General features: G+C 37.6%; 1 protein-coding gene across 6 annotated transcripts in view; it reads left to right on the forward strand.

The window, feature by feature from the left end:
- Nucleotides 1-23,167, forward strand: part of FAM13A (family with sequence similarity 13 member A) — a 356,140-nt gene that overhangs the window by 162,367 nt on the left and 170,606 nt on the right. For all 6 annotated transcript variants that reach the window (XR_009564127.2, XM_060299807.1, XM_060299808.1 and 3 more), the window contains one exon: nt 7,637-7,711. Coding sequence is in view for 5 of the 6 variants with exons in the window: in XM_060299807.1 (XP_060155790.1) it covers nt 7,637-7,711 (75 nt within the window). In the remaining variant the exon portion in view is untranslated. The remainder of the gene's footprint in view (nt 1-7,636; nt 7,712-23,167) is intronic.

Genomic DNA, 23,167 nt, shown 5'->3' on the forward strand with positions numbered 1-23,167 from the left:
CGCGGGCCTCTCACTGCTGTGGCCTCTCCCGTTGCGGAGCACAGGCTCCGGACGCGCAGGCTCAGCGGCCATGGCTCACGGGCCCAGCCGCTCCGCGGCATGTGGGATCTTCCCGGACCGGGGCACGAACCCGCGTCCCCTGCATCGGCAGGCGGACTCTCAACTGCTGCGCCACCAGGGAAGCCCTACTTTTGAGTTTTAAGAAAACATCCTGGTCATTTGTTATAATCAGCCAAATTAAGATTCATTTTGCAGATACAGTTGAATTAAAGTGGAGACTTTTATGGTATTGTAAGGAGTGGTCTGCAATCTGCCAGTGACATTTATTGGATCCTGGTTGTGTGCAAAGTAGCAGTGTGTTGTGTAGCTTTTTCCTGTAGGAGGCCTTAGGCTTGGGCTGTTACACCCACTTGTAATCATATCAGCATTGCTCTCTGTCATGTCTCCAACTCACTAAATTCGATCAAATCACTTGTGTGGTTTGATTCCAGCAGACCAATTGCAGCTCTCTGACAACTTCTGCCTGTCATAATAACAGCTTCTTTGCCATCTACCCTCACCCATTATTATATTACCCAGGTAGTAAGAAAATGTATTATTATCTGATTCTCAATATCATGGAGATCCATCACGTTTTTTAGTGGTTGGAAATTAATACTAAAGGCAAGGGAAATGTAAGAGTTGACATTATTTTCTTTATTCATTCAAAAAACACTTATTAAATACCTACAGAATGCTGGGGGTACACTGAGCAAATCCTTACCCACATGAACCTTAAAGTCTACTGGAGGTGATGTACAATAAATAAATCAAAATGTAAAACAAAACTGTGAATTACAAATTAGAATAATTACTGTGTTTGAAGTAAAGCAGGTTAATAAGGGAAGAGAGTAATCAGGGGAGCCACTTTAGATGGGGTTGTTAAAGAAGGCCTCTCGGAGGAGGTGACATAGGAGCTGAAGGAGGAGAATATACCGGCCATGCTAAAGAAATGGTGGAGAGGCATTCCAGGGAGAGGGAATATGAAGGACGAATACTTGAAGGCAGGAAAGGGCTTGGAGTGTTTGAAGGTAGAAAAGGCGGCCATTGTGTCTAAGGCATAGTAAGGGAGCGGGCAAGTGGTGTGAGATGAGGTTAGACAAGAAGGCAAGGGCTAGATCATGTGAGGCTATGTAGGTTATGGTAAATAGTTTGGATTTTATTCCGCGAGTAATGATGAGACATTGCTTGAGGAATGACATCATCTGATTTACGTATACAAAGCTTATAGAAAGCAGGATGATTGAAGTAATTTAGGTGAAAAATGATGGCTGTGACTGGGTTGGCTGTGTACATAGAGAGAAGTGAATGAATCCCAGTTTACTTTGGAGAGTGCTGACTGGACTTGATGATAGGTTTGATGGTGGGAGGTATGGGAAAGGGAGGAATCAAGGTTGATACCTAAGACATTGGCTTGAGCAACTGGGTACCATTTGCTAATCTGGGGAAGAAACTCCAGGACTGACGTAAATTATTTTGCTGACAAATCAAAAGCTCAGGTTTGGACATAAATTTAGGTGCTTATTAGACAGCAAGGTAGAGTTGCCAAGTAAGCAGTTAGACTTAAGTAGCTTAGGAGAAACGTCAAAGATAGCGATACAGATTTGGGAGTCGTTAGGATATTGGTTGTATTGAAAAGAAATGAAAGTGTTCTGAGATCATTGTATCCTTTGGGAAAAGAAGAATTCTCTACATCAACCCTTGAGTCACTCGGATTTCATTCAACTATTTATTCAACACGTGTTTATTGAGCTCCTACTACACAAGGCACTTTTCAGTGGCACTGTAGTTTTAGTCATGAGTAAGGGACACCAATTATTTGCCTTCATAGAACTTGTATTTAGTAGAGGATACACAAAACAAACCAATAACCGATAGATATGTAACTTTATTGTGTAGAGGAGAAGCAGTGCCCAAGCAGATCCTGTGGAGCTGGTCAATGAGGTGGGCAGTTTCCCCCCATCAGTGATGACGTGGCAGCTATTAGAAGGTATCACCTGGGTCAGGTGTTGCTAACTGAGTAAGATGGAAACCAAGCTGTGACTGTTTTCAGCACTTTCTGTGGCTAGTGACCAAACAAACAAACAAACGAAAAACACAGATTTGGGGGCACTGAAGATGAAGGAGTAGGTACGGTGAAGACAGCTGCTTTGGAGGAGTGCGCTATAAAGGAAAGCAAACAACGTGGGACCACAGCTAGTAAGAGAACTAAGATTAAGGAAGTTGTTTTTTTGGTTGGTGTTTTCTGTTCTTAAAGATAATTACAGAGCATGCGTGTGATTATGGGAATGATCTAGTGGAGAGGGAGTGGGAGGGGAGAATTGAAAGAGTGACGTCCTTGAGAAGGTGAGAGGAGATGGGCTCAAAGGTGGCGTGGAGGGAATGGCTGATTAGGACCAGAATCTTCCATGGTACCTGGAGGGACATAGAGTGGTTTGTAAATTTGATGGTGGGGTAATGAGAAGCTTCTCTGATGCTTCTTTTTTCCAATGAAGCAAGAATGGAAGGAAAAGGGTTTGAGAAGAGAGGAGGAGACATGAAGTATCATCTTGGAGAGTGGAAAATCATGTTACTAAAGAAGTATAGCAGGATTGCTGTGGATTAGACAGGGTTCAGTCAAGATTTATGGTAATAAATTTAACATGACACAGTGAACCAATTCTATATATATATTTTTTTTTTTTTTCTTTTTTGCGGTACGCGGGCCTTTCACTGTTGCGGCCTCTCCCATTGCGGAGCACAGGCTCCGGACGTGCAGACTCAGCGGCCATGGCTCACGGGCGCAGCCGCTCCGCGGCATGTGGGGTCTTCCCGGACCGGGGCACGAACCCGTGTCCCCTGCATCAGCAGGTGAACTCTCAACCACTGCACCACCAGGGAAGCCCCAGTTCTATAATTTTTTTCCAGCCACTTTCAGTTGCTCCATTCCCAGCACAGAGAAGGCATATAACCGGATTCATCCAAGGTTGTCCTTTTGTGAAATAAATGCAGTGATTGACGACAAGAGGAAGAAAACGAAGGGCATTAGCAAAGGAATGAAAGGTCATGAAGTGTAAGCTGATTAAGGAGAGAATTAAAAACAGGAGGAATGCACAAAGGGATTGTGAAAGGTTAGAAAAGGGATATTGTTCATTGATTTGGTTTACTCATTCACCACAACAGTTGAGCTTCTGCTGTGTGCCGAACACTGTTCTAGGCCTTGGGGATGTATCTGTGAGTGATACAGGTCTTCTCACAGAGCAGGGTGAGATGGACAGTGAAGAATTAAAACCACTAAATATTAAAGGGAGATATTGCTGAGCGCTCTGAAGAAATAGAGAGTGCCCCAGTGGGAGGGGAGAGCAGTGGTGATTCAGATGAGGTGTTCCAGGGAGGGAGTCCCCTCCAGCAAATCTGAACAGAGACCTGGATGAAGTGTGGGCACACAATGTGAATAGCTGGGAGCAGCGGGCTAGGCGGAGGGAACGGCAGGTGCTTTCCTATTTTTTATTGTCATTAGTAAGTGAATGGAAAGGCCAACACAGCAGTGACAAACAAGGTATTTTTTCTTTCCCTATTGTATTTTTAAATGGTGTTTTCATGATACAGCGGGTTTAAGCAATTGGATGTTACTCAAGTCTTTGGAGTGGGCAGTCAGTTCAGTCAGAAGTCTCGTTCAAGTAGAAATGTTTAAAATAAATATAAGTATACCCTATGTAATATATTCGTGTCTAATTTATCATTCCATTCCCCAGTGACCAGCATTGCAATGCCACACATAATAATAGGGTTCAGTTAATATTTGAGAGAATTTCCATGCTCACATAATACTTACAAACACGAAACATTCCCCCTTCAAACCTTTGCAAAGAAGTTCTTCTAAGGGGAGAGTTCAAACGCAAACCTGAGGTCTCTTCCCTTTGCCCTGGGAATGTGGGGATTTGCTTTAAAAGGCTTTTTAAAAAATGTAGACAGAATTCATGTACCGTAAAATTCACCTGTTTACAATATGCAGTTTATTGGGTTTTAGCATGTTCACCAAGTTGTACAACCGTTACCATTACCTAACTCCGGAACATTTTTGTCACCCCAAAAGAAACCCCATGCAGACTGGAGCTATGAGACGTGACTGTACGTTCCCTCCTCCTCCCAGGCCCTGGCTACCACTAATCTGCTTCCTGTCATTATTTGCCTGTTCTGGACATTTCGTACACATGGACTCACACAATATATGTCCTTTTGTGTCTGGCTTCTTTCACTTAGCATAGTGTTTTCAAGGTGAATCTATGTGATTAGCAGGTATCAGTACTTCATTCCTTTTTATAGCTGGACAATATTCCATTGTGTGTATACACCGTATTTTTTTTATCTGAACAACAGTTGATGGACATTTGTGTTGTTTCCACTTTGGGGCCATTATGAATAATGCTACAGTGAGCACTTATGTAAAAGTTTTTGTGTGGACGTATGTTTTCAATTCTCAGGTATATACCTACAGGCGTAAATTCTCAGGTATATATCTACAAGCATATACCTACAAACATAAATGCTACAGTGAGCACTTATGTAAAAGTTTCTGTGTGGACATATGTTTTTAATTCTCAGGTATATACCTACAAGCATAAATGGTTTTTTAAAAGTACAACTTTAAAAAGGTTTTATCTTTAAAATACTTCTCATAATATATTATGGAGTTACCATTACTATATCTGTTTTAAAACAATACATTAAGTTATTACCAGTTACTTATTTAAGGTACTAGTTGAATTACTTAATTTCCCTCCAGAAATCTGAGTAACACTTGGCCCTGCAGGAAGTGTGGCCTGTGTTCTATAGTTCACTGCTATTGCATGGGTGCCAGTACTCCAGCAGCATTCGGATGGGGGCATTGGGAATGCAACCCTCAACAGGATGTAGCTTAACTTTTTTGTCAATAAATATTGCTTCCTGAAAGAATCATAAGGTCATAAAGTCTTGAAATTTAAGAGCTAGCTAGGATTCTTGGAGCTCACCTAATCCAGTCCCTTTGTTGTATAGATCTTTAAACTGAGGGAGAGGTCCAAGAGGTTAAAATGCTTGCCTGGGGCTTCCCTGGTGGCTCAGTGTTTGAGAGTCTGCCTGACGATGCAGGGGACATGGGTTCGTGCCTCGGTCCGGGAAGATCCCACATGCCGTGGAGCGGCTGGGCCCGTGAGCCATGGCCGCTGAGCCTGCGCGTCCGGAGCCTGTGCTCCGCAACGGGAGGGGCCACAACAGTGAGAGGCCCGCGTACCAAAAAAAAAAAAAAAAAAAAAAAATGCTTGCCTGACTTCCTAGAGCTGGTTAGAGAGCTAGGATGGTGCTGTGACTACTGAACTTCACTTTGACTCCACTCTCTGAATTTAAAGTCATAAAACAAAAAATAAACGTAATTTATGTAGGTGGCATTTTCAGTTAAAAGTTTACAGAAAATGCTTTCAGAGTCTTTTAGGGAAAAGCTGACTGTCAGCCTTATACTTATTAATTCACAGGGACAGGGAGGCAAATTAGGAGTGATACTGTCACTTTTAAAGGAAACACAGCCACTTTTAGTTTATGCATAAGGAAGAAAGAATTATAGGCATTTAGAAGCTCAGACAGACATAAACAAAGGTCATCTATTCCTATTCACTTTCCTTAAGAGTTGGCCTTTTTTCTTCTCATCACATTCTAACATTTACTTACCAGTAGTTTAAAAAGAGGTATAAGGATTATACCTAATTATATTATCCAAGGGTAGCCAAATTACACAACGGACTATGCAGTTAATCACTTAAACCTTTTAAATGTCATGCTGGATATAGTTTATCCCTCTCACAGTGAGTCAGAAGCGGGAATGGGTTCATTCACTATTTCCAGTAAACAGCTTCCCAACAGCAGGTGGTGTGACTGGTGGGAAAGGGTAGGACTGGAATGCACACTTATTTGGAGAGCTCAGAAATGTACCCTTGGTCCTTACACAGGGCTGTGCATGAGGCCACAGGCAGCTGAGAGTGTTGGCCGTGCTGCAGCTACCCCTGCCCCCAGCTCACAAGAGGTTCATGATACCCTCCGAGTCTGGGAATATTGCTCCCTAGCACAGAGTGGAGGACAGGTAGCCTGTACAGCCCTGTGGTCCAGGCATGGGTCTCGACTCTACCACTCTCTCTCTGATTTTGGGCACATCACCTCAGGATGCACACCCCTCATGTGTAAAATTAGGGGCGTGGATAGAGTAGTTGATCATTAAAAAATCTCTTGGCTTTAAAATGCTGTGGTTCTACAACCTAGTCATTTAAGCTGTCAGCTATATTGGATGAGAAGTAGTATATAAAGATGATAAGAGCTCAGGCCTTAAAGTTATTCAGAACCATCTTTGAGTCCTGTGTGAGGACTCAAAGGCAATTTACTTAACTTCTGTATGCTTTTGTTGTGTAATACTTAAAAGGGGAATGATAATACGATATAATAATAGTACCTAGCTCATAGGGCTGTTGAGGGGGACATGGCATTATGAATGCAAAGTCTTTAGCACAGTGCCCGAAACATCCTATGATTTAGTAATTATTTATTAGTAGTAAGTAGTAGTGTTATTTTCTTTAGGGACATTTTGTCCTCATAATATACTGTTCCCTTTAAAAATATAAGAATGTAATTCCAGGAAATTTTACTAATATTATAAAATGTGTAGAATACAGTTTTGTTTAAAAGATGATAATTAACCCTAAAGTAAATTGGAATAAAACCTCTTTATTTAGATGAGTGAATGGTAGACATGATAGGGGAAGAAATGGGCTGCAGAGGTGAAGGTTTTGGAGCAGGTAAAAGAAATCTGACTTATTTACTCCTTAGCTTTATTGTTGACTATAATCTTCCTCTTATGTATTTTCGTTCTGTCTTAATTTGGAGATAGTATCATCTATGGAAAACTGGCTCAAGTTAATGGCTATTCAGAAGTTAGGCCCTACATTATTTTGTAAACAACAACAAGATTGTTGTTTTTATTTACCATGTAGAAATAAATAGTAAATCTATCCAACCGCAAGTAAGCTGCTGCCTCGTAATCTCTGCTCTTGTTTTTGCATGTACTGTTTTGGCGTGAACCGAGGACTTAGAAGTTTAATAATTTTGTAAACAGATACTCAGATATTTTTTCTCGGGATATTGATATGCAACTGTCACTATTCGATACAGATTATAAACAATGTGAAGGAATTTATTTATGATAAAACATTTACAGAATCAGAACCCGTTTGTAAAATACTTGGGGAAAGTTGGAAACTTCAAGTTTGGTGTTGATATCTTGGAGAATTACTCAGTTCTCCAAAGAAGAGGTGAGATGTCTGTGGATATGTAAATGACATGATAGCGTAGATGAGATTCTTAATACTCATCTCTGAATATATATGTCCTGTAAGCCCCACACCTACTCCATGACTGTCTTACATTACTTCACTGATGTATGTGACAAAGAAGAAAGGAAACGTTTTGACTGCTCTCTACAGTCTCACTAGCTTCTGATATGAACAACTCAATCCAGAAATGCTTTTCACTACATTGTAATTTCTGGTTAGGGTAGTGTTCTTCGGTCTCTAATGTTCCTTTTATACTTCTTTTATAGGAGGCCAATTGTAAGAACATCCTTCTAACAAAAGACTTCGTGAGAGACACACAAAAGCCATCTCCAAAAACCAAGGTAGGTTATGTCTGCTCTTTAGGCTATTGTGTGAAACCTTTAGAAAGACTCTTTATCTTCTTGGGTTTCCATGCTCTGTGGCTTGCATTTCCCTCAGCACCACACCCCCTTTTTTTTTGGACCTAGTGGTGTTAAATATACTTCTTTTTAGCGGATTTAATCCAAGGTTATATTCATCCAAAAGTGCTCAGGACACTCTTATTATTTAATGGACAGTGATATTTTTTATGTTTTTATTTTTTTTACCCACTAACTTTTTAAAAATTTTATATTGGAGTAGAGTTGATTTACAATGTTTTGTTAGTTTCAGCTGTACAGCAAAGTTATTCAGTTATACATATACATATATCTATTCTTTTTCAGATTCTTTTCCCATATACGTTATTACAGAGTATAGAGTTCCCTGTGCTATACAGTAGGTCCTGGTTGATTGCCTATTTTATATATAGTAGTGTGTATATATTAACCCCAACCTCCTAATTTATCCCTCCCACCCCACACCTTTCCCCTTTGGTAACCATAAGTTTGTTTTCTAAGTCTGTGAGTCTGTTTCTGTTTTGTAAATAAGTTCATTTGTATCATTTTTTAGATGCCACGTATAAGTGATATCATATGATATTTGTCCTTCTCTGTTTGACTTACTTCACTTAGTATGATAGTCTCTAGGTCCATCCATGTTCCTGTAAATGGCCTTATTTCATTCTTTTTTATGGCTAAGTAATAGTTCATTGTATATATGTGCCACATCTTCTTTATCCACTCCTCTGTCGATGGACATTTAAGTTGCTTCCATGTCTTGGTTGTAGTAAATAATGCTGCAGTGAACATTGGGGTGCTTGTATGTTTTTGAATTATGGTTTTCTCCAGATATATGCCCAGGAGTAGGATTGCTGGGTCATATGTTAGCTATATTTTTAGTTTTTTTAAGGAACCTCCATACTGTTCTCCATAGTGGCTGTACCAATTTACATTCCCCCCAACAGTGTAGGAGGGTTCCTTTTTCTCCACACCCTCTCCAGCATTTATTATTTGTAGACTTTTTAATGATGGCCATTCTGACTGGTGTGAGGTGATATCTCATTGTAGTTTTGCTTTGCATTTCTCTAATAATTAGCAGTGTTGAGCCTCTTCATGTGCTTTTTGGCCATCTGTATGTCTTCTTTGTAGAAATGTCTGTTTAGGTTTTCTGCCCATTTTTTGATTGGGTTTTTTTTTTGTTTTTTTTTAATATTGAGCTGCACGAGCTGTTTGTATACTCTGGAGATTAATCCCTTGTTGGTTGCTTCATTTGCAAATATTTTCTCCCATTCTGAGGGTTGTCTTTTTGTTTTGTTTATGGTTTCCTTTGCTGTGCAAAAGCTTTGAAGTTTCATTAGGTCCCATTTGTTTATTTTTGTTTTTATGTTCATTACTCTAGGAGGTGGCTGCAAAAAGGTATTGCTGCAATTTATGTCAAAGAGTGTTGTGCCTATGTTTTCCTCTTAAGAGTTTTATAGTATCCAGTCTTATAATTTATATGGAAACACAAAAGACCTTGAATAGCCAAAACAATCTTGAGAAAGAAAAATGGAGCTGGAGGAATCAGGCTCCCTAACTCCAGACTATGCTATAAAGATACAGCAATCAAAACAGTATGGTACTGGCCTAAAGACAGACTTATAGATCAATGGAGCAGGATAGAAAGCCCAGAAATAAAACCACACACCTATGGTCAATTAATCTATGACAAAGGAGACAAGCATATACAATGGAGAAAAGACAGTCTCTTCAGTAAGTGGTGCTGGGAAAATTGGACAGCCACATGTAGAAGAAGAAAATCAAAACATTCTCTAACACCATACACAAAAATAAGCTCAAAATGGATTAAAGACTAATGGATACTATAAAACTCTTAGTGATATTTTTTAATAGACAGTTTTACTTCTGCTCAATCAGAATTGTTTCCATTGTATTCCCTATAATATAGAGAACACTCAAGTATAATGGAAGGTTACTTCTGGGGGTAAAATAAAATGTGCAACTGTAATTTTTCTTTCGCAAAATAGAAATCACTTTATTGATTTTTTCATAATTATAAAAATAACACATGGTCAGTGGAAAGTATGTAAGCAAATTTTAACAAGAAAAATAAGAACTATCATACATATGACAGAATAAAGGGTCTAATGTGTAAAATTTTGTTTTCTTTATTAAGAGAATTCCAAAATGCACATAGTTGTTTTGCTAGTGAAAAGAAAAAACTCCATTAACCTAAAATATATCGTGAGAATTTATTTGATCATTTGTCCAACCAGAAGAGTGATCGCATTAATTTTAGAGCCCCTTTCCAAGTCTTAAATCTTTTGAGTAGAACTTCTCCTATTTACTAGGTGTATATAATATTCCTAACTTACCACTATGATATTTATATAGCTACTTTTTTTTCCCGTTCTAAGGCAAAATGTTCTCCAAACTTTCTTGTGTTCATTGTAGGCAAAATTTTAAAGGATTCTTATCTCTGGTTTTAATTGCAGGTTATTATAAAAATAATTGTGGCTTTCTTTTTAAAGTTAAATCAAGTGAAGTAATGAGTCATTACTTAATACTTAGGGTAAGAGACTACAGTTTATTTTTAAAAGAAATACAAACATCTTTTTTTATAAAACTTGTTCCACCTTAATTTTTTTTTTTGGAAAAATTTTTTAACTACTATGCATTCCTTTCCAGATTCAAACTATCTTCTGTATCTTCTTCACTGAAATATTTGTGTGTACAAGCTTACAGAAAACTAATTCAAATATATAGTAGAAATTTTGTTTACTGTGAATTAATAAAAATTCAGTGTCAAAAATATACTCACCAAGTAAATGCATTTAAAAATATAGGATTTGAGGAACATTTTTAGGTAACATTTGCTCATTAACTCCATTTATATTGGAATATACCTACTTTTAGGTGAAGAGACTTAGATGAATCACTTCATAAATGAAAGATAATCTTGAAACCTGTCATAAAAACTGTTTGAAGAGATTCTATTACTATTATGAAATTAATCCCATTTGGAATATTTCAGGCATATAGAGAATCAATAATTAATGTATATTGATTATCCTCTATCAGTCTCACTGTATGGTTCATGACCAAGCTAACTCAATAGAGAAATTGGTTAATCCGTAGTTTGTAACTTTAGCTTCTCTGTGGTCTTGCATGAGCAAGTTTAAATTTACATGAGCAAACTAATCTTTGCTTAGCTCTGCTTAGTTTAGAGGTGATTAAAATCCTTGTTATTTCAAATCCCCAGAAATGAGGCAGAGCATGTGAGTTGCAAGAGATTATAAGGCACTAACTCTTTCACCAAGATTGTATCTTAAGATCTTTTTTTCCACCAGTTGATCTTTGAAAACTGAAGCTGAAAACGCTTTCAAATATAGTTGGTATAAAACAGAAAAACAAACAAAATGTGGTTGGTGTGTCCTTTCTAGAATGACTTAGTGAGCTGTGAGAATGATGTCTATCCTTGGTACTAATGTTACTTCATTTGGCCTCCGTAGCTATCTTTCTCAGACATCTCTAGTTACAGCTGTATGTGTCTTGAACAGCTAAGCATTTCTGATCCCTGTATGGCTAGAGATGTAAAATGGTAATCCAGAAATGGCATTTGTCCACTGGCTCTGGAGATGTCTCTCTAGTCTAAGCCATCTGTCGCCATCTGTGTTCTCTCTGCTAGCTGTTTTCTCTGCTCTTAGGCAATGGGGAGAATTGTATTTCTGTCCCTTATATAGGAAAGCCTCTTCTTGATCTGAGTCCAAGCTGGAAAAAAAAAATGATACCTCCATTACACAGTGCCATGACACTTCCTGGATGAGCAATGATCACCAGCCCAGCTAGCTCAAGGGCGTGCTCATATAACCATTTCATGGTCAATAACTGGGTAGACTACATATGCAAACAAATAAATGGAATAGATGATACAGAAGGGAACATCAAATAGATTTTTACAGAGGTGTAGAACATAGGCACAGCTCCTTGTAACCTAGTATAATAATGATTACAGGAGAGGAGACAAAGTCTTTTTCTACCTAACACAAGTGCAAATGGCTCTAAATAAGCCTCACAACCCATGTTCGTTGGTCACAGTATAAACCCCAAAGAAGATCCAGGAACTAAGGGAAGAAAACTCTTTCTTCTCTCTCCCCTTGGGGTATGACCTAGACTGCCCACTGAATTTGCTGTGTTCTTGTTGACCACGGTAAAAAAAAAAAAACTCAGGTTCGGGCCATTGTATAAAAATAAATGTCAGATTCATTCAGTGCTGGAGTGAAAGTATAAAATAGAAGATAATCTCTTTCCTTCCTGACTTTTCTCAGTGGATAAAACTGTACTGATAAAAATTAAAATTACAAGCACATAAGAGGTTTAGTCATTGCATTCTCCTACTGCTTTTATAGATGTTTCCTTTAGTAAACCAAGTCATATTAACTAAAAAACGTGTGATAAAAATAATGCAGTTATCAAGTAAGCAGTTATGTAGTAGTAGAAACAACTGTGAAATTATTTTTGTTTTCAGAAGTTAATGATTTCAGGGGCCATGCGTCATTTATGAAGGAGATTTTCTTCAATAATGAAACTAGTTGTCACAGATATATTTTCTTAAATGGTTTTAAAAATGCCTATGCCTGGGCTTCCCTGGTGGCACAGTGGTTGAGAGTCCGCCTGCCCATGCAGGGGACACGGGTTCGTGCCCCGGTCCGGGAAGATCCCACATGCCGCGGAGCGGCTGGGCCCGTGAGCCATGGCCGCTGAGCCTGCGCGTCCAGAGCCTGTGCTCCGCAACGGGAGAGGCCACAACAGTGAGAGGCCCCCGTACTGCAAAAAAATAAATAAATAAAATAAAATAAAAAATAAAATAAATGCCTATGCCTATTAGCATAGTGAACTAGAAATTTAAACTAATGTAGGGTTTTGAGAAAATTGAGTGACAGTATAATTTTATTTTCAATATGCAAATTAATAGTCATTTAATAAGCATTAAATTTTACTAAAATTCTAAGTTATTTTAAAATCATTGTTAATGGATGTGAATATAGTTTATAGTGCTTTAATTAATGTATACAAACATTCTAATTAGTATTCCACTTTTTCCAGTTGACATTGTTTCACTATTGTTTCCACACATCAGCCTACTTTGCGTACTTATTCCTTTAGTAAAGGTAAATAATAGTAGTAGCGGTAACAGTGATGATGATGACGGTAGCTACTGTTGATCAAGTTCCAGTCACTATACTACTTAATATATAGATTTTCTAATAATCATAGTGTTTCATATGTCGTCATCCATATTTAACTATTTTGAAAATATGGAGCTGCTTCTAATTATCATTAATATAAAAAGCCTTACTAGGTAAGTGTTAACAAAGAATAACTTGTGACTGTTAAACAGTATTATTTTCTTAGGTTTTATTACCTATAGTAGAATTACCAGATATGAATTGTTTTATGAATAGTGTAGCCTAACATACCATCTCTCCTCCCCATTTTGAAATTGTGTATAATTTATGCACATTATTATAGGCTAACCACGTACCTGTATCTACACACAATATATACGATAACTTTGCAGGTTTTACAACTTTATATTAATAAAGTGTACAGTATATCACCTTCTGCAACTTTTTTTCCTGTTCAGTATGCTCTATCAATATTCACTTTCAGTAAGAATAAAATACAGTTTAGGTATTCTAGGTTTTTCTAATATTTAGGTTGTCTCCAACATTCAGTTGATTTCCAATATTTTGCTATTACAAACCAACTTTAAGTGAATAATTTTCACATGACACCTTTTATGCACCTGTAGAGTAGGGTCGTAAGTAGGTACACCTTTGTCCCGGTATTGCAGATGTTCTTAAGATGTGCTAATTTACATATTCAACAGCTGTGTGTGACTTTCGTTTTTCACATCCTCACAAATCGTTGGTAATATCAGAGTTCTCATGGTTGTTCCCCCGAATCTAATGAGTGTGGGAAGCATCTTGCTATTGCCTTAGTTTGGATTTCTCTAATTGCTACTCATCACAGAGACATTTATTTTTCACTGAATGTCCAAGTGTCTCTCCAACGTTTCCCAGCCCCATTGCAGGTAGGTGAGGCCAGTCAACTACTTTTGGCCAGTAGGCTGTGAGCAGAAGCGACAACTGTCATGTCAGAGGTAGAGATTCAAAACTTTTCCAGCCCTTTCTTACAGTACATTAACTGGACAGTGGAGCATGGGTCCTCAGAGCGGCCTGTCAGCTTGCATTGGATCTGTGTCATGACTGAAAAACAAACCTGTTTTGTTACGCCACGGAGATTTCTGAGTTAATTTGTACCTTCCCTATAATGTAGCCTACCACGCGGGCAGCGTGTATTTCATGTGTTTGTTTTCATATGTTTATTAAACTTTGGTCATATCTGTGTTTATTACTCTGTGTACTGCTTTCTCCTACTGTTGCAAATTTTGCTATTGGGTTGTTTGCTTTTTTCTTAATGATTTGTAAGAGTTTGCTAGCTGTTGTCAGCTATATGTGTTCCAAATACTTTCACCCAATTCTCTGGGTTTTTTTTTTTTTCATATAGAATACAGTGTCTTTTAATGTTTGAAAGTTTTTTACTTCAGTGAAGTCTTTAGTGTTTGTGCTTTTTTACATCTTGTTTAAGAAATCCTCACCTACTTTGAGATCACTTAGAAAGTCTTTTTTATTATTTTCCAAAAGTTTTAAAGTTTGCTTTGTATATATATATATAGGTCTTAATCATTCAAAATTGAATTTTATGTTAAACATAATGTAGTAATCTCATTTTATATGTGAAAATCAATCAACTCAGCATATTTGTTCAATAGTTCATCTTTCCCCCACTTTTTGAAATAGCATTTCCATTGTATATCAGATGTTTTTATGTCTCTTTCTGGACTGTACTATTTGTTGCTTTTTCTGTGTGTTTATCTTATGTCATTACCACAGTGTCTTAATTAGTGTTATCTGGTAGAATAAGTTTCTTCAACTTTGTTTTTCTTCTTGAAAATTATCTTGGCCATTCTTGGTCCTTTGCTTTTGCAGTTGAATATTATCAAGTTTCATGAGAAATTTTATTTAGAATTTAAATTGAATTGATAGATTAATTTCATGAGCATTGGTATTTTATCCATGACCATCATGTAACTTTCCATTTACTCAGGTCCTCTTTAATGTCTTTTGATTTTTAAAAAATTATCATTTTCTCCTAGATCTCCATTTTGTAGATATTATAAATGGAGTACTTACTATGTCTTCAAACTTTGTTGCTGACATTTAATGTTGAAACTGACTTTTACCATTGACTTTATATCTGAAAACCTTGCCAAATTCTCATAATATTTTGTAGGCAATTCTGTTTGACTTCATTTGGAGACAGTCATATCATGTGGAAATAATGAGCATCATTTATTCCTTTTCAAGCCTTTTATCATTTAATATCTTTTTTTCTTGTGCTACGTTCCAGGACTCCCAGTATAAGGTTAAATAGAAATGATGATAGCATGCCTTCTTGAGTTGCTTCCTGATTTTAAGGGAAGTTTTCTACATTTTACTTTATATATTATAATTGCATTTATCTTCTTTCTTTCTTTCCTTTTTTTGGGGAGGGGGCGGGTAATTCTTTTGAAATGCCAAGCACATAGCCGACCTCCAATAAAATCTTGAAAATGAACACATAAATATTTGCTTCTTGTTTTTTTGTTTCGTATGAAAATAGTTAGTGTCAGTATGTTTTCATGCATTTTTTCTTCACACATACACTCATTAGGTTTATGGTGTTTACTTTAGGTCTTTGGTAGGTATGTTTTATAAATTTATATTTTGCTAAGAATTTTTATTTTGAGTGAATATTAAACTTTAGCAAATATTCCTTTGATTTCTGTTAAGATAATTGCATGGTTTTTCTCCCATTTTCTTTTATTGTGGAGAGTCATATTCATAGATTTTCTAACCTTAGACCAACAGTGCATCACTGGAATAAACCAGTTCTGAACCTGGCCCTGATACCTATTTTTAAACACCTTGAAAGTTTTGGATAGCTGATATTTTGTTTAGCATTTTTGCATCTAGGTTAATAATTTTTTTTGTTTTGTCTACTTTTGGTATAAAGGTTGCGCTATGTTAATAAAATGAAATGAGGAGAGCCTTTTGTAATCTGTGAAACAGTTTAAGAGGAGGATTATCAGTTCCTGCAATATTTGGCAGAATGTGTCTAGATCTAGTGAGGTTTATTGATTTATTTGTTTTTAATTTTGTTTTGTTTTTTGAATTTGTTTTGGTAAGTTGATCTTTAACTACTGATTCAGTTTATTTTGTGCCTATAGTCCTATTCATGTTTTTAATTTATTTTATTTTTTATTTTTTTTTTTTGTCTGTGTTGGGTCTTCATTGCTGCGTGCAGGCTTTCTCTAGCTGCAGCGAGTGGGGGCTACTCTTCCTTGCGGTGCACGGGCTTCTCATTGCGGAACTTTTGTTGTGAAGCATGGGTTCTAGGTGCACGGGCTTCAGTAGTTGCAGCGAGCAGGCTCAGTAGTTGCAGCGCACAGGCCCTAGAGCGCGCAGGCTTCAGTAGTTGTGGCATGTGGGCTCAGTAGTTGCGGCACCAAGGCTCTAGGGCATGCGGGCTTCAGTAGTTGTGACACACAGGCTCAGGAGTTGTGGCTCGCAAGCTCTAGAGCACAGGCTCAGTAGTTGTGGTACCCGGGCTTAGTTGGTCCGTGGCATGTGGGCTTTTCCTGGACCAGAGATTGAACCCGTGTCCCCTGCATTGGCAGTTGGATTCTTAACCACTGTGCCACCGGGAAAGTCCCTCATATTTTTTATTTATTCTGAATTACTAGTTTTTAATTGAAGTATAGTTGATTTACAATATTATATTACTTTCAGGTGTACAGCATAGTGATTTGATATTTTTATAGATTATCTCCATTTAAAGTTATTATAAAACATTGGCTGTATTCCCTGTGCTGTACAGTATGTCCTTGTAGCATATTTATTTTATACACAGTAGTTTGTACCTCCTAATCCCCTACCCATAGCTTTCCCCTCACCCTTTCCCTCTCCCTACTGGTAACCATTGGTTTCTTCTCCATATCTATAAGTCTGTTTCTGTTTTGTTAATTCATTTGGTTTATTTTTTATATTCCACAAGTAAGTCGTAACAGAGTATTTGTCCTTCTCTGTGTGACTTACTTCACTAAGCATAATACACTTTAGGTCCATCCATGTTGTTACAAATGGCAGAATTTCATTCTTTTTTAAGGCTGAATACTATTCCATTATCGATATATATATATGTGTGTGTGTGTGTGTGCGCGTGCGCACACACATCTTTATCCATTCATCTGTTGATGGACTCTTAGGTTGTTTCCATGTCTTGGCTATTGTAAATAATGCTGCTATGAACATTGGGGTGCATGTACCTTTTCAAATTAATGTTTTTATTTTCTTTGGATATATACCCAGGAGTGGAATTCCTGGATCATATAGTAGTTCTTTTTTTAGTTTTTTGATGTTATATTTTCTAGGAAATTGTCTATTTTAATTAATTAATCAGCATAAAATATTTTAATGTTTCCTCTTATTTTTGAAATCAATATTTCATCTATAGTTACAGTCTTTTTTTCATTTTTAATATTTTGGGACATTTTCTTTTTTGCTTTTGATTAGGCTTGCTAGATACTTGTCTATTAGTCTTTGCAGCTTTCAGTTTTACAGATTCTCTACTGTAGCTATTTCCTGTTTCATCGATCTCTGCTATTATTTCCTATTTTCTCTATATCTATTATTCATGCGGTAGATTTTTTTTTCCTAATGTCTGTCACCTTTTCCTCCATAGACATATTTTAATACATTTTCCATGTGATGTGATACTGAAACTCGATAACCAGTTCTTTTAAGTGTATTTGCTCTGTTTATTGACAGCCTCTTCTGATGTGTTGAGTGTCTTTATTACATTAGAGAGCTCTTTTAGAATCATGTCATTTTCTTCCTTCCTTTTTTTTTTTTTTTTCCTTTGGTAATACTTTCACAATGTCAGGCACATAGTGAATGCTCAGTAAATACTTGAGAAAGAACAAATAAATAAATCCATTTTTTCTCTTATTTTATATGAAAGCAGTGAGTGTCAGTGTGTGTGTTTTTTGGGGGGAGGTTAAAGAGAATTTGCTCTTGTAAAAATCTAGTAAAATTCAGTACATTTTTCCTTTGGAAAGGGTTCAATAACCATTAAATACATAATTATTTCTGGAATTTAAGAATCTGGGTTTTATGTGTTTCTTTTCCTGATTTGTCTCTTTAGAGCTTTTCTTATAATAATTTCCCATCTGCTTTCTCTGCCCCCATATGTTTGTATATATGAATGTATGTTTACTTCACTAGATAGAAAATGTTCCGTATTTTTCTGTCTCCCCTATAGGTGCTGGGTGATAAAATCCTCTTCCTTTTTTGCCTCTTTCATTATCTTGGGAAATCACTTTTCAAAGCTGTCTCTTCAGTGTTAAGAAGCATAAAAATTGTAAAAGTGAATAACTTTGTTCATTTATTACTACAGTTATATCTATGACTAAATCTTTTATTTTTTACAAGCATATTCTTTCTTTAATCTCTCTAGAATTAATGACATGTAGATTCAGTTATTTGGATAGTGTTTCCTATGTTCTGTGATATTTTATAACATATATATACTATTGAGTAAAAATAATACAGAGTTAAATAGTTATTTTAAATAATAATGCAAATATGATGGTATTTCTGGGTGTACCTGCCTAATCTCTTAATCTAATAACTTGGCTCATTTAACCTCTATATTTAGCCTCTTTCCAGATGCTATAAGCTGAAGTGACCCCAGGCCAAGGAATGCAAGGACCTCTATGAAGTATCTCTAGACTAGCACTGCTGTGGCACACCGGGCATAGCTGACCTGGACCCACTGGTCCTGAGTACCCAGCTTCCTAAGACTGGGTATAGAAACCTGATCCCTGACTTTCCCCAGCCAAAATCATGTCCTCTTGCATATCTGACCTGCTTTGATAAACACCCTGAAGCTTATGCTCAGTTTGGACATTTTATCCCATCTGTCCTGCACCAGGTGCTAGGGGTGCAAAGTTGAAAAGTCACTGTCTCTTACCGGAAGGAACTGGAGCCCAGACAGACATACATACAAGCAACAAAATTAAGACATCACACGTGCTAGACTGATTTTCTGATCTCAGATCTACCTTTGGGTTCACTGTCCTGTTTTGAAAACAACCAAATCTTAGCCTGGTTGCCATGATTTCTCACTAACCCTAAAGTTCTCACTGACCTTTTTGTTCCAGTTTCCCCTGGTTTGTCCTGTTCAATCATTATGACCAGTCTAATCACGATGATTAATGTCAACTTTTGTGACCGTTAGCCCCGTGATACTATTGGCTTCATTCACAGTCTGATGCAGGTGGGGTGGGATTCATAGGTAAAAAGCCTCCAAGCAGTGGTTCAGATGGCAAGCTGCTTCCATCTTTCAACTGTGTCGTCTAAAAAGGTGGCTTCTAATATCAGGAGTGAAAAAGAAAAAAAGTGTGTGCAAAGTTCATAGGTACTTAACCGCCTTAGTACAGAAGCAACTCTTGTCCCTTCTACTCACATTCCAGGACTCAGTAACCTTTGTGGGAGTCTGGAAATGTAGTTTTCCAGTGTGCCCAGGAAGAGGACAATGAACTAGGAATTGACGAGTACATATATTGTCGCTGCCGCAACCTGTCCTTCTGTTTGCCAGATACATTTTTTCTCTTACCCTGCAGAAAATACACCCAGTCCTTTGCCAGGATAAAAATCCAAAGAACCAACCAGCATTACAACCAACTCAATCTCCAAAATATCTGGGAGACCTGTCAATGCTCCATCAGGTCTAGACGTGGTTCCTCTTGTTCTGAGAATCTATGAAATTAGAAGACAGATTGTCCCTCCCTCCACACACATCCACCCCCTATACAAATGGGACACTAAACAATCCCATTCACACTCTAGCACACACACACACACACACGTGCGCATAAGCAGTGGAGGCACTTCCTGCGAGGAACTCCATTGTCCTTTTTCTCTGACAGGTGCCTTCACCTTTTAGAGCTGCCTCTTTGTCATTATTCCCCTTGAAGTGTGTATAGCGAGTATGTCTTCTTTAAACTACAGCTTGCCCCCCACTCATGGAAGTTTGGTGTCTCAGGGACTGTTTAACCTCTTGAACAGCAAAGACTTCTTTAGTGTGGGCTGACGTTTTTTCGTGGTAGTGGCGGTGGTTTGTTGATTCGTTTGCTGTTGTGTAAAGGGGGTTTACAGTAGACTCCCTCAAAATGTAAAAACGTAATTAGTGTCTGATCTGTTTGCTTTCAGTCAGTTCCATGAGGCAGTTAAAATCCTCAAAGCGTGTTGTTTCCTCCTCTGCCTTCAGATCTCGTAAGAATTCGTCATAGGAAGAAATTAACCAGAACTCTACTGGCAAGGGATTCTGGGAACTGCAGTTTCCATGCTTTATACCCCTGCAGTACACAGCTGTCTTACAAAATCACATGAAATTATGTTTCAAATAAGCAGGATGGACCATCTGTGCTCTTAAATTGTGATTAGAGTTGACTTTGTGGAAGAAATAGAGTTTAAGTCCAATTTTCAAAAAGAAGAATCAGAAACTGGACAGAGGAAGAATTTCAGTTAGAATGGCATAAGCAAAGACTAGAAGGAGAAAATGAGCATTTCATATTTGGATCAGCGTTTATAGACCAGACTAGCATGGGTAGAAGTAGAAGATAAATTCTGAAAGATAGGCTGCAGTCAAATTGTAGGGGGGTGTGAGTGTTAAATCTTGCATAAAGATTGCCATGCTGTGTGACAAACTTTATTAAACAAAATAAACAGCAAACACACAGAAAAAAATCAGAGAATAAAAAGAAATTAATTTTTGTGCAACAGAGAGAGGGTTTGAGAACAGCAACAAAAAAACCCATATATGAACAAAAAGATAATAACTATTAGAAGGTTGGGGGTTTTTTGGGCCAGGTTAGATGACTAAAGGAGGGGGGCTTTAATGAACAGATCTTAGGCTTTACAGTGTTACAGAAGCAACTCTGTCTCTTGATAGCAGTGTGTCCTGAGGCACATTATGGAATATTTTGCGATCTCAGTATTCTAATTTATAAAAGATAATAACATAATAGTAATCATAGATGTCGATTGAGTACTGTTTGCTAGAGACTTTGAAAAATATTTCTAATATTACTTCATTAAATCCTCATAACTCTATAGGAGAGAAGTGACCTTTATCAGTTCATATTGCCTTGGTTACACTTATGATAAAGCAATCCCCGAATCTTAGTGGCTTAAAGCTACATTTATCTCTTGCTCATGCTACCCGTCCAATCTAGACTGACAAGGGGGCTCTGCTTACGATGGTTTCTCGAGGACCCGTTCTGACAGAGCAACCCGTCTTCAATGTGGCCAGTTACAGGGCTAGAGGAAAAAGAAAGAGCTCTGTAGGATCTTGCATTGGCAATTAAATGCCCTGGCTCAGAAGTAACTGGATCACTTCTGGTCATAACTCGTTAGCCAGAAGTAATCCTATTGCCTCACCCAGCCACAGTGGAAACAGGAAATACAACCCTACAATATGCCTGGAAGAAACTTTACCAATACCTTAATTTTCCTTCTTCCTTTTTTTTTTTCTAACATCTTTATTGGAGTATAATTGCTTTACAATGGTGTGTTAGTTTCTGCTTTATAACAGTGACTCAGCTATACATATACATATGTTCCCATATCCCCTCCCTCTTGGGTCTCCCTCCCTCCCACCCTCCCTATCCCACCCCTCTAGGTGGTCACAAAGCACCGAGCTGATCTCCCTGTGCTATACGGCTGCTTCCCACTAGCTATCTATTTTACATTTGGTAGTGTATATATGTCCATGCCACTCTCTCACTTCGTCCCAGCTTACCCTTCCCCCTCCCCGTGTCCTCAAGTCCATTCTCTGCGTCTGCATCATCCTTCTTTCTTTATAGATGAGAAAATGGAGGCTTAGAGAAGCTAGTTAATTTTCTCAAGGTTGTATGGATAATAAGTTCCAGATATATTTGATCCTAAAGCTCAAACTCTTTACCCTCCTAGCGCCTCTCGCATTTCTGTGGCCCTACATGGTGTATTGTGTTATACTGTCTCCTTTGCAGAGAAGTTGTGAGAATTAAACATAATTAAGTAATTGTTATACTGCCTGGGACATGGAGTGAGCCTGCAGGGCCTGGTGATGTTATCTTTTGTCTTCTTTTACTTCTTAACCCATAACTCAGAGTCTTTCTTAAGTACAAAAGCTCTGCACTGTTTTTGTAGTGACTGTGTTTTCTCTGTGATGACAGCAGCTCTTCTCAGTTACCAGCATTACACATGTCCTGTTTGTAAAGGCAGCCGATTGCACAGGACTTCTTATTCTTATCACCCATTCTGAACACCATTTTATATGTCAAGTAAGGTTTTGGGATATCAGATTCCCTCAGGCTATCTTACCAGACTCTCAGTATAATAAGATAAATAGATTTTAGGGGGGTGTCCTAGGAATCCAGCACCTTACCAATAATGTGGCTATTGCTATGGAATATTACAGGTTAAGTTTCATATCAGGCCATAAAGTTTGGACTTTTTCCTCGGTGTGATAAATGTTTATTTATTGTTTCACACTGTCATATGCAGCTGTAAAATGTACTTCTTTGTTAAGGCCTCTCATACCCAGAATTTATAGGCATTAAATAGCTTTATAAATGCTAAAGAAGATTCTTAAAGCCATCACTAAATACTGCCTTAGTTCTTATAATCCTAAATCATTAGCTTTACCTAGTAATTTTATTGAAAACCAATATTGAGAGAATGTTTATGTTTATTTTTGTATCTGACATGTTAATTGAATAAATTTTAAATAAGAGAACAAAATTCTAGATGTGGAATATAACTTGACTCCTTTAAATTCATTTATTGAAGCAACTGTGCTTCCTATTTTGAGACATATGGTATGCAGAAAATAAAGTCAATTACTGTATGTCTACAAAAGAAAAAAATTACTGGTACAGTGTCCCGATTGACTTTACCTGATGCCTATTTCCAAATTAAATAGGTTACTGATGCCTATTTCCAAATTAAATAGGTTACTGCTTTTATAAACAGTCTTTTTATGGAAATAGAATTTCTCTTAAAAGTACCAAATTGCTTTAACTAAAATATATCACTCTCCAGCAGGGAGTGGGTCAGGAAATGTTCCAAAAGAGAAAAGATTTGTCTATTCAACTAAGTAAATTTGGAATGAGTACCACCACTGGGCCCACTGGAAGGGGACTTGTTAAGGGATGGATACAGTGTAAGGAGTAAGAAGTCTAAGATAAGATTCAAGAGAAAGCAGAGGTGAACTGAGGACTTTGAA

Source organism: Globicephala melas, chromosome 5 (assembly GCF_963455315.2).
Source record: "Globicephala melas chromosome 5, mGloMel1.2, whole genome shotgun sequence".
NCBI lineage: Eukaryota > Metazoa > Chordata > Mammalia > Artiodactyla > Delphinidae > Globicephala > Globicephala melas.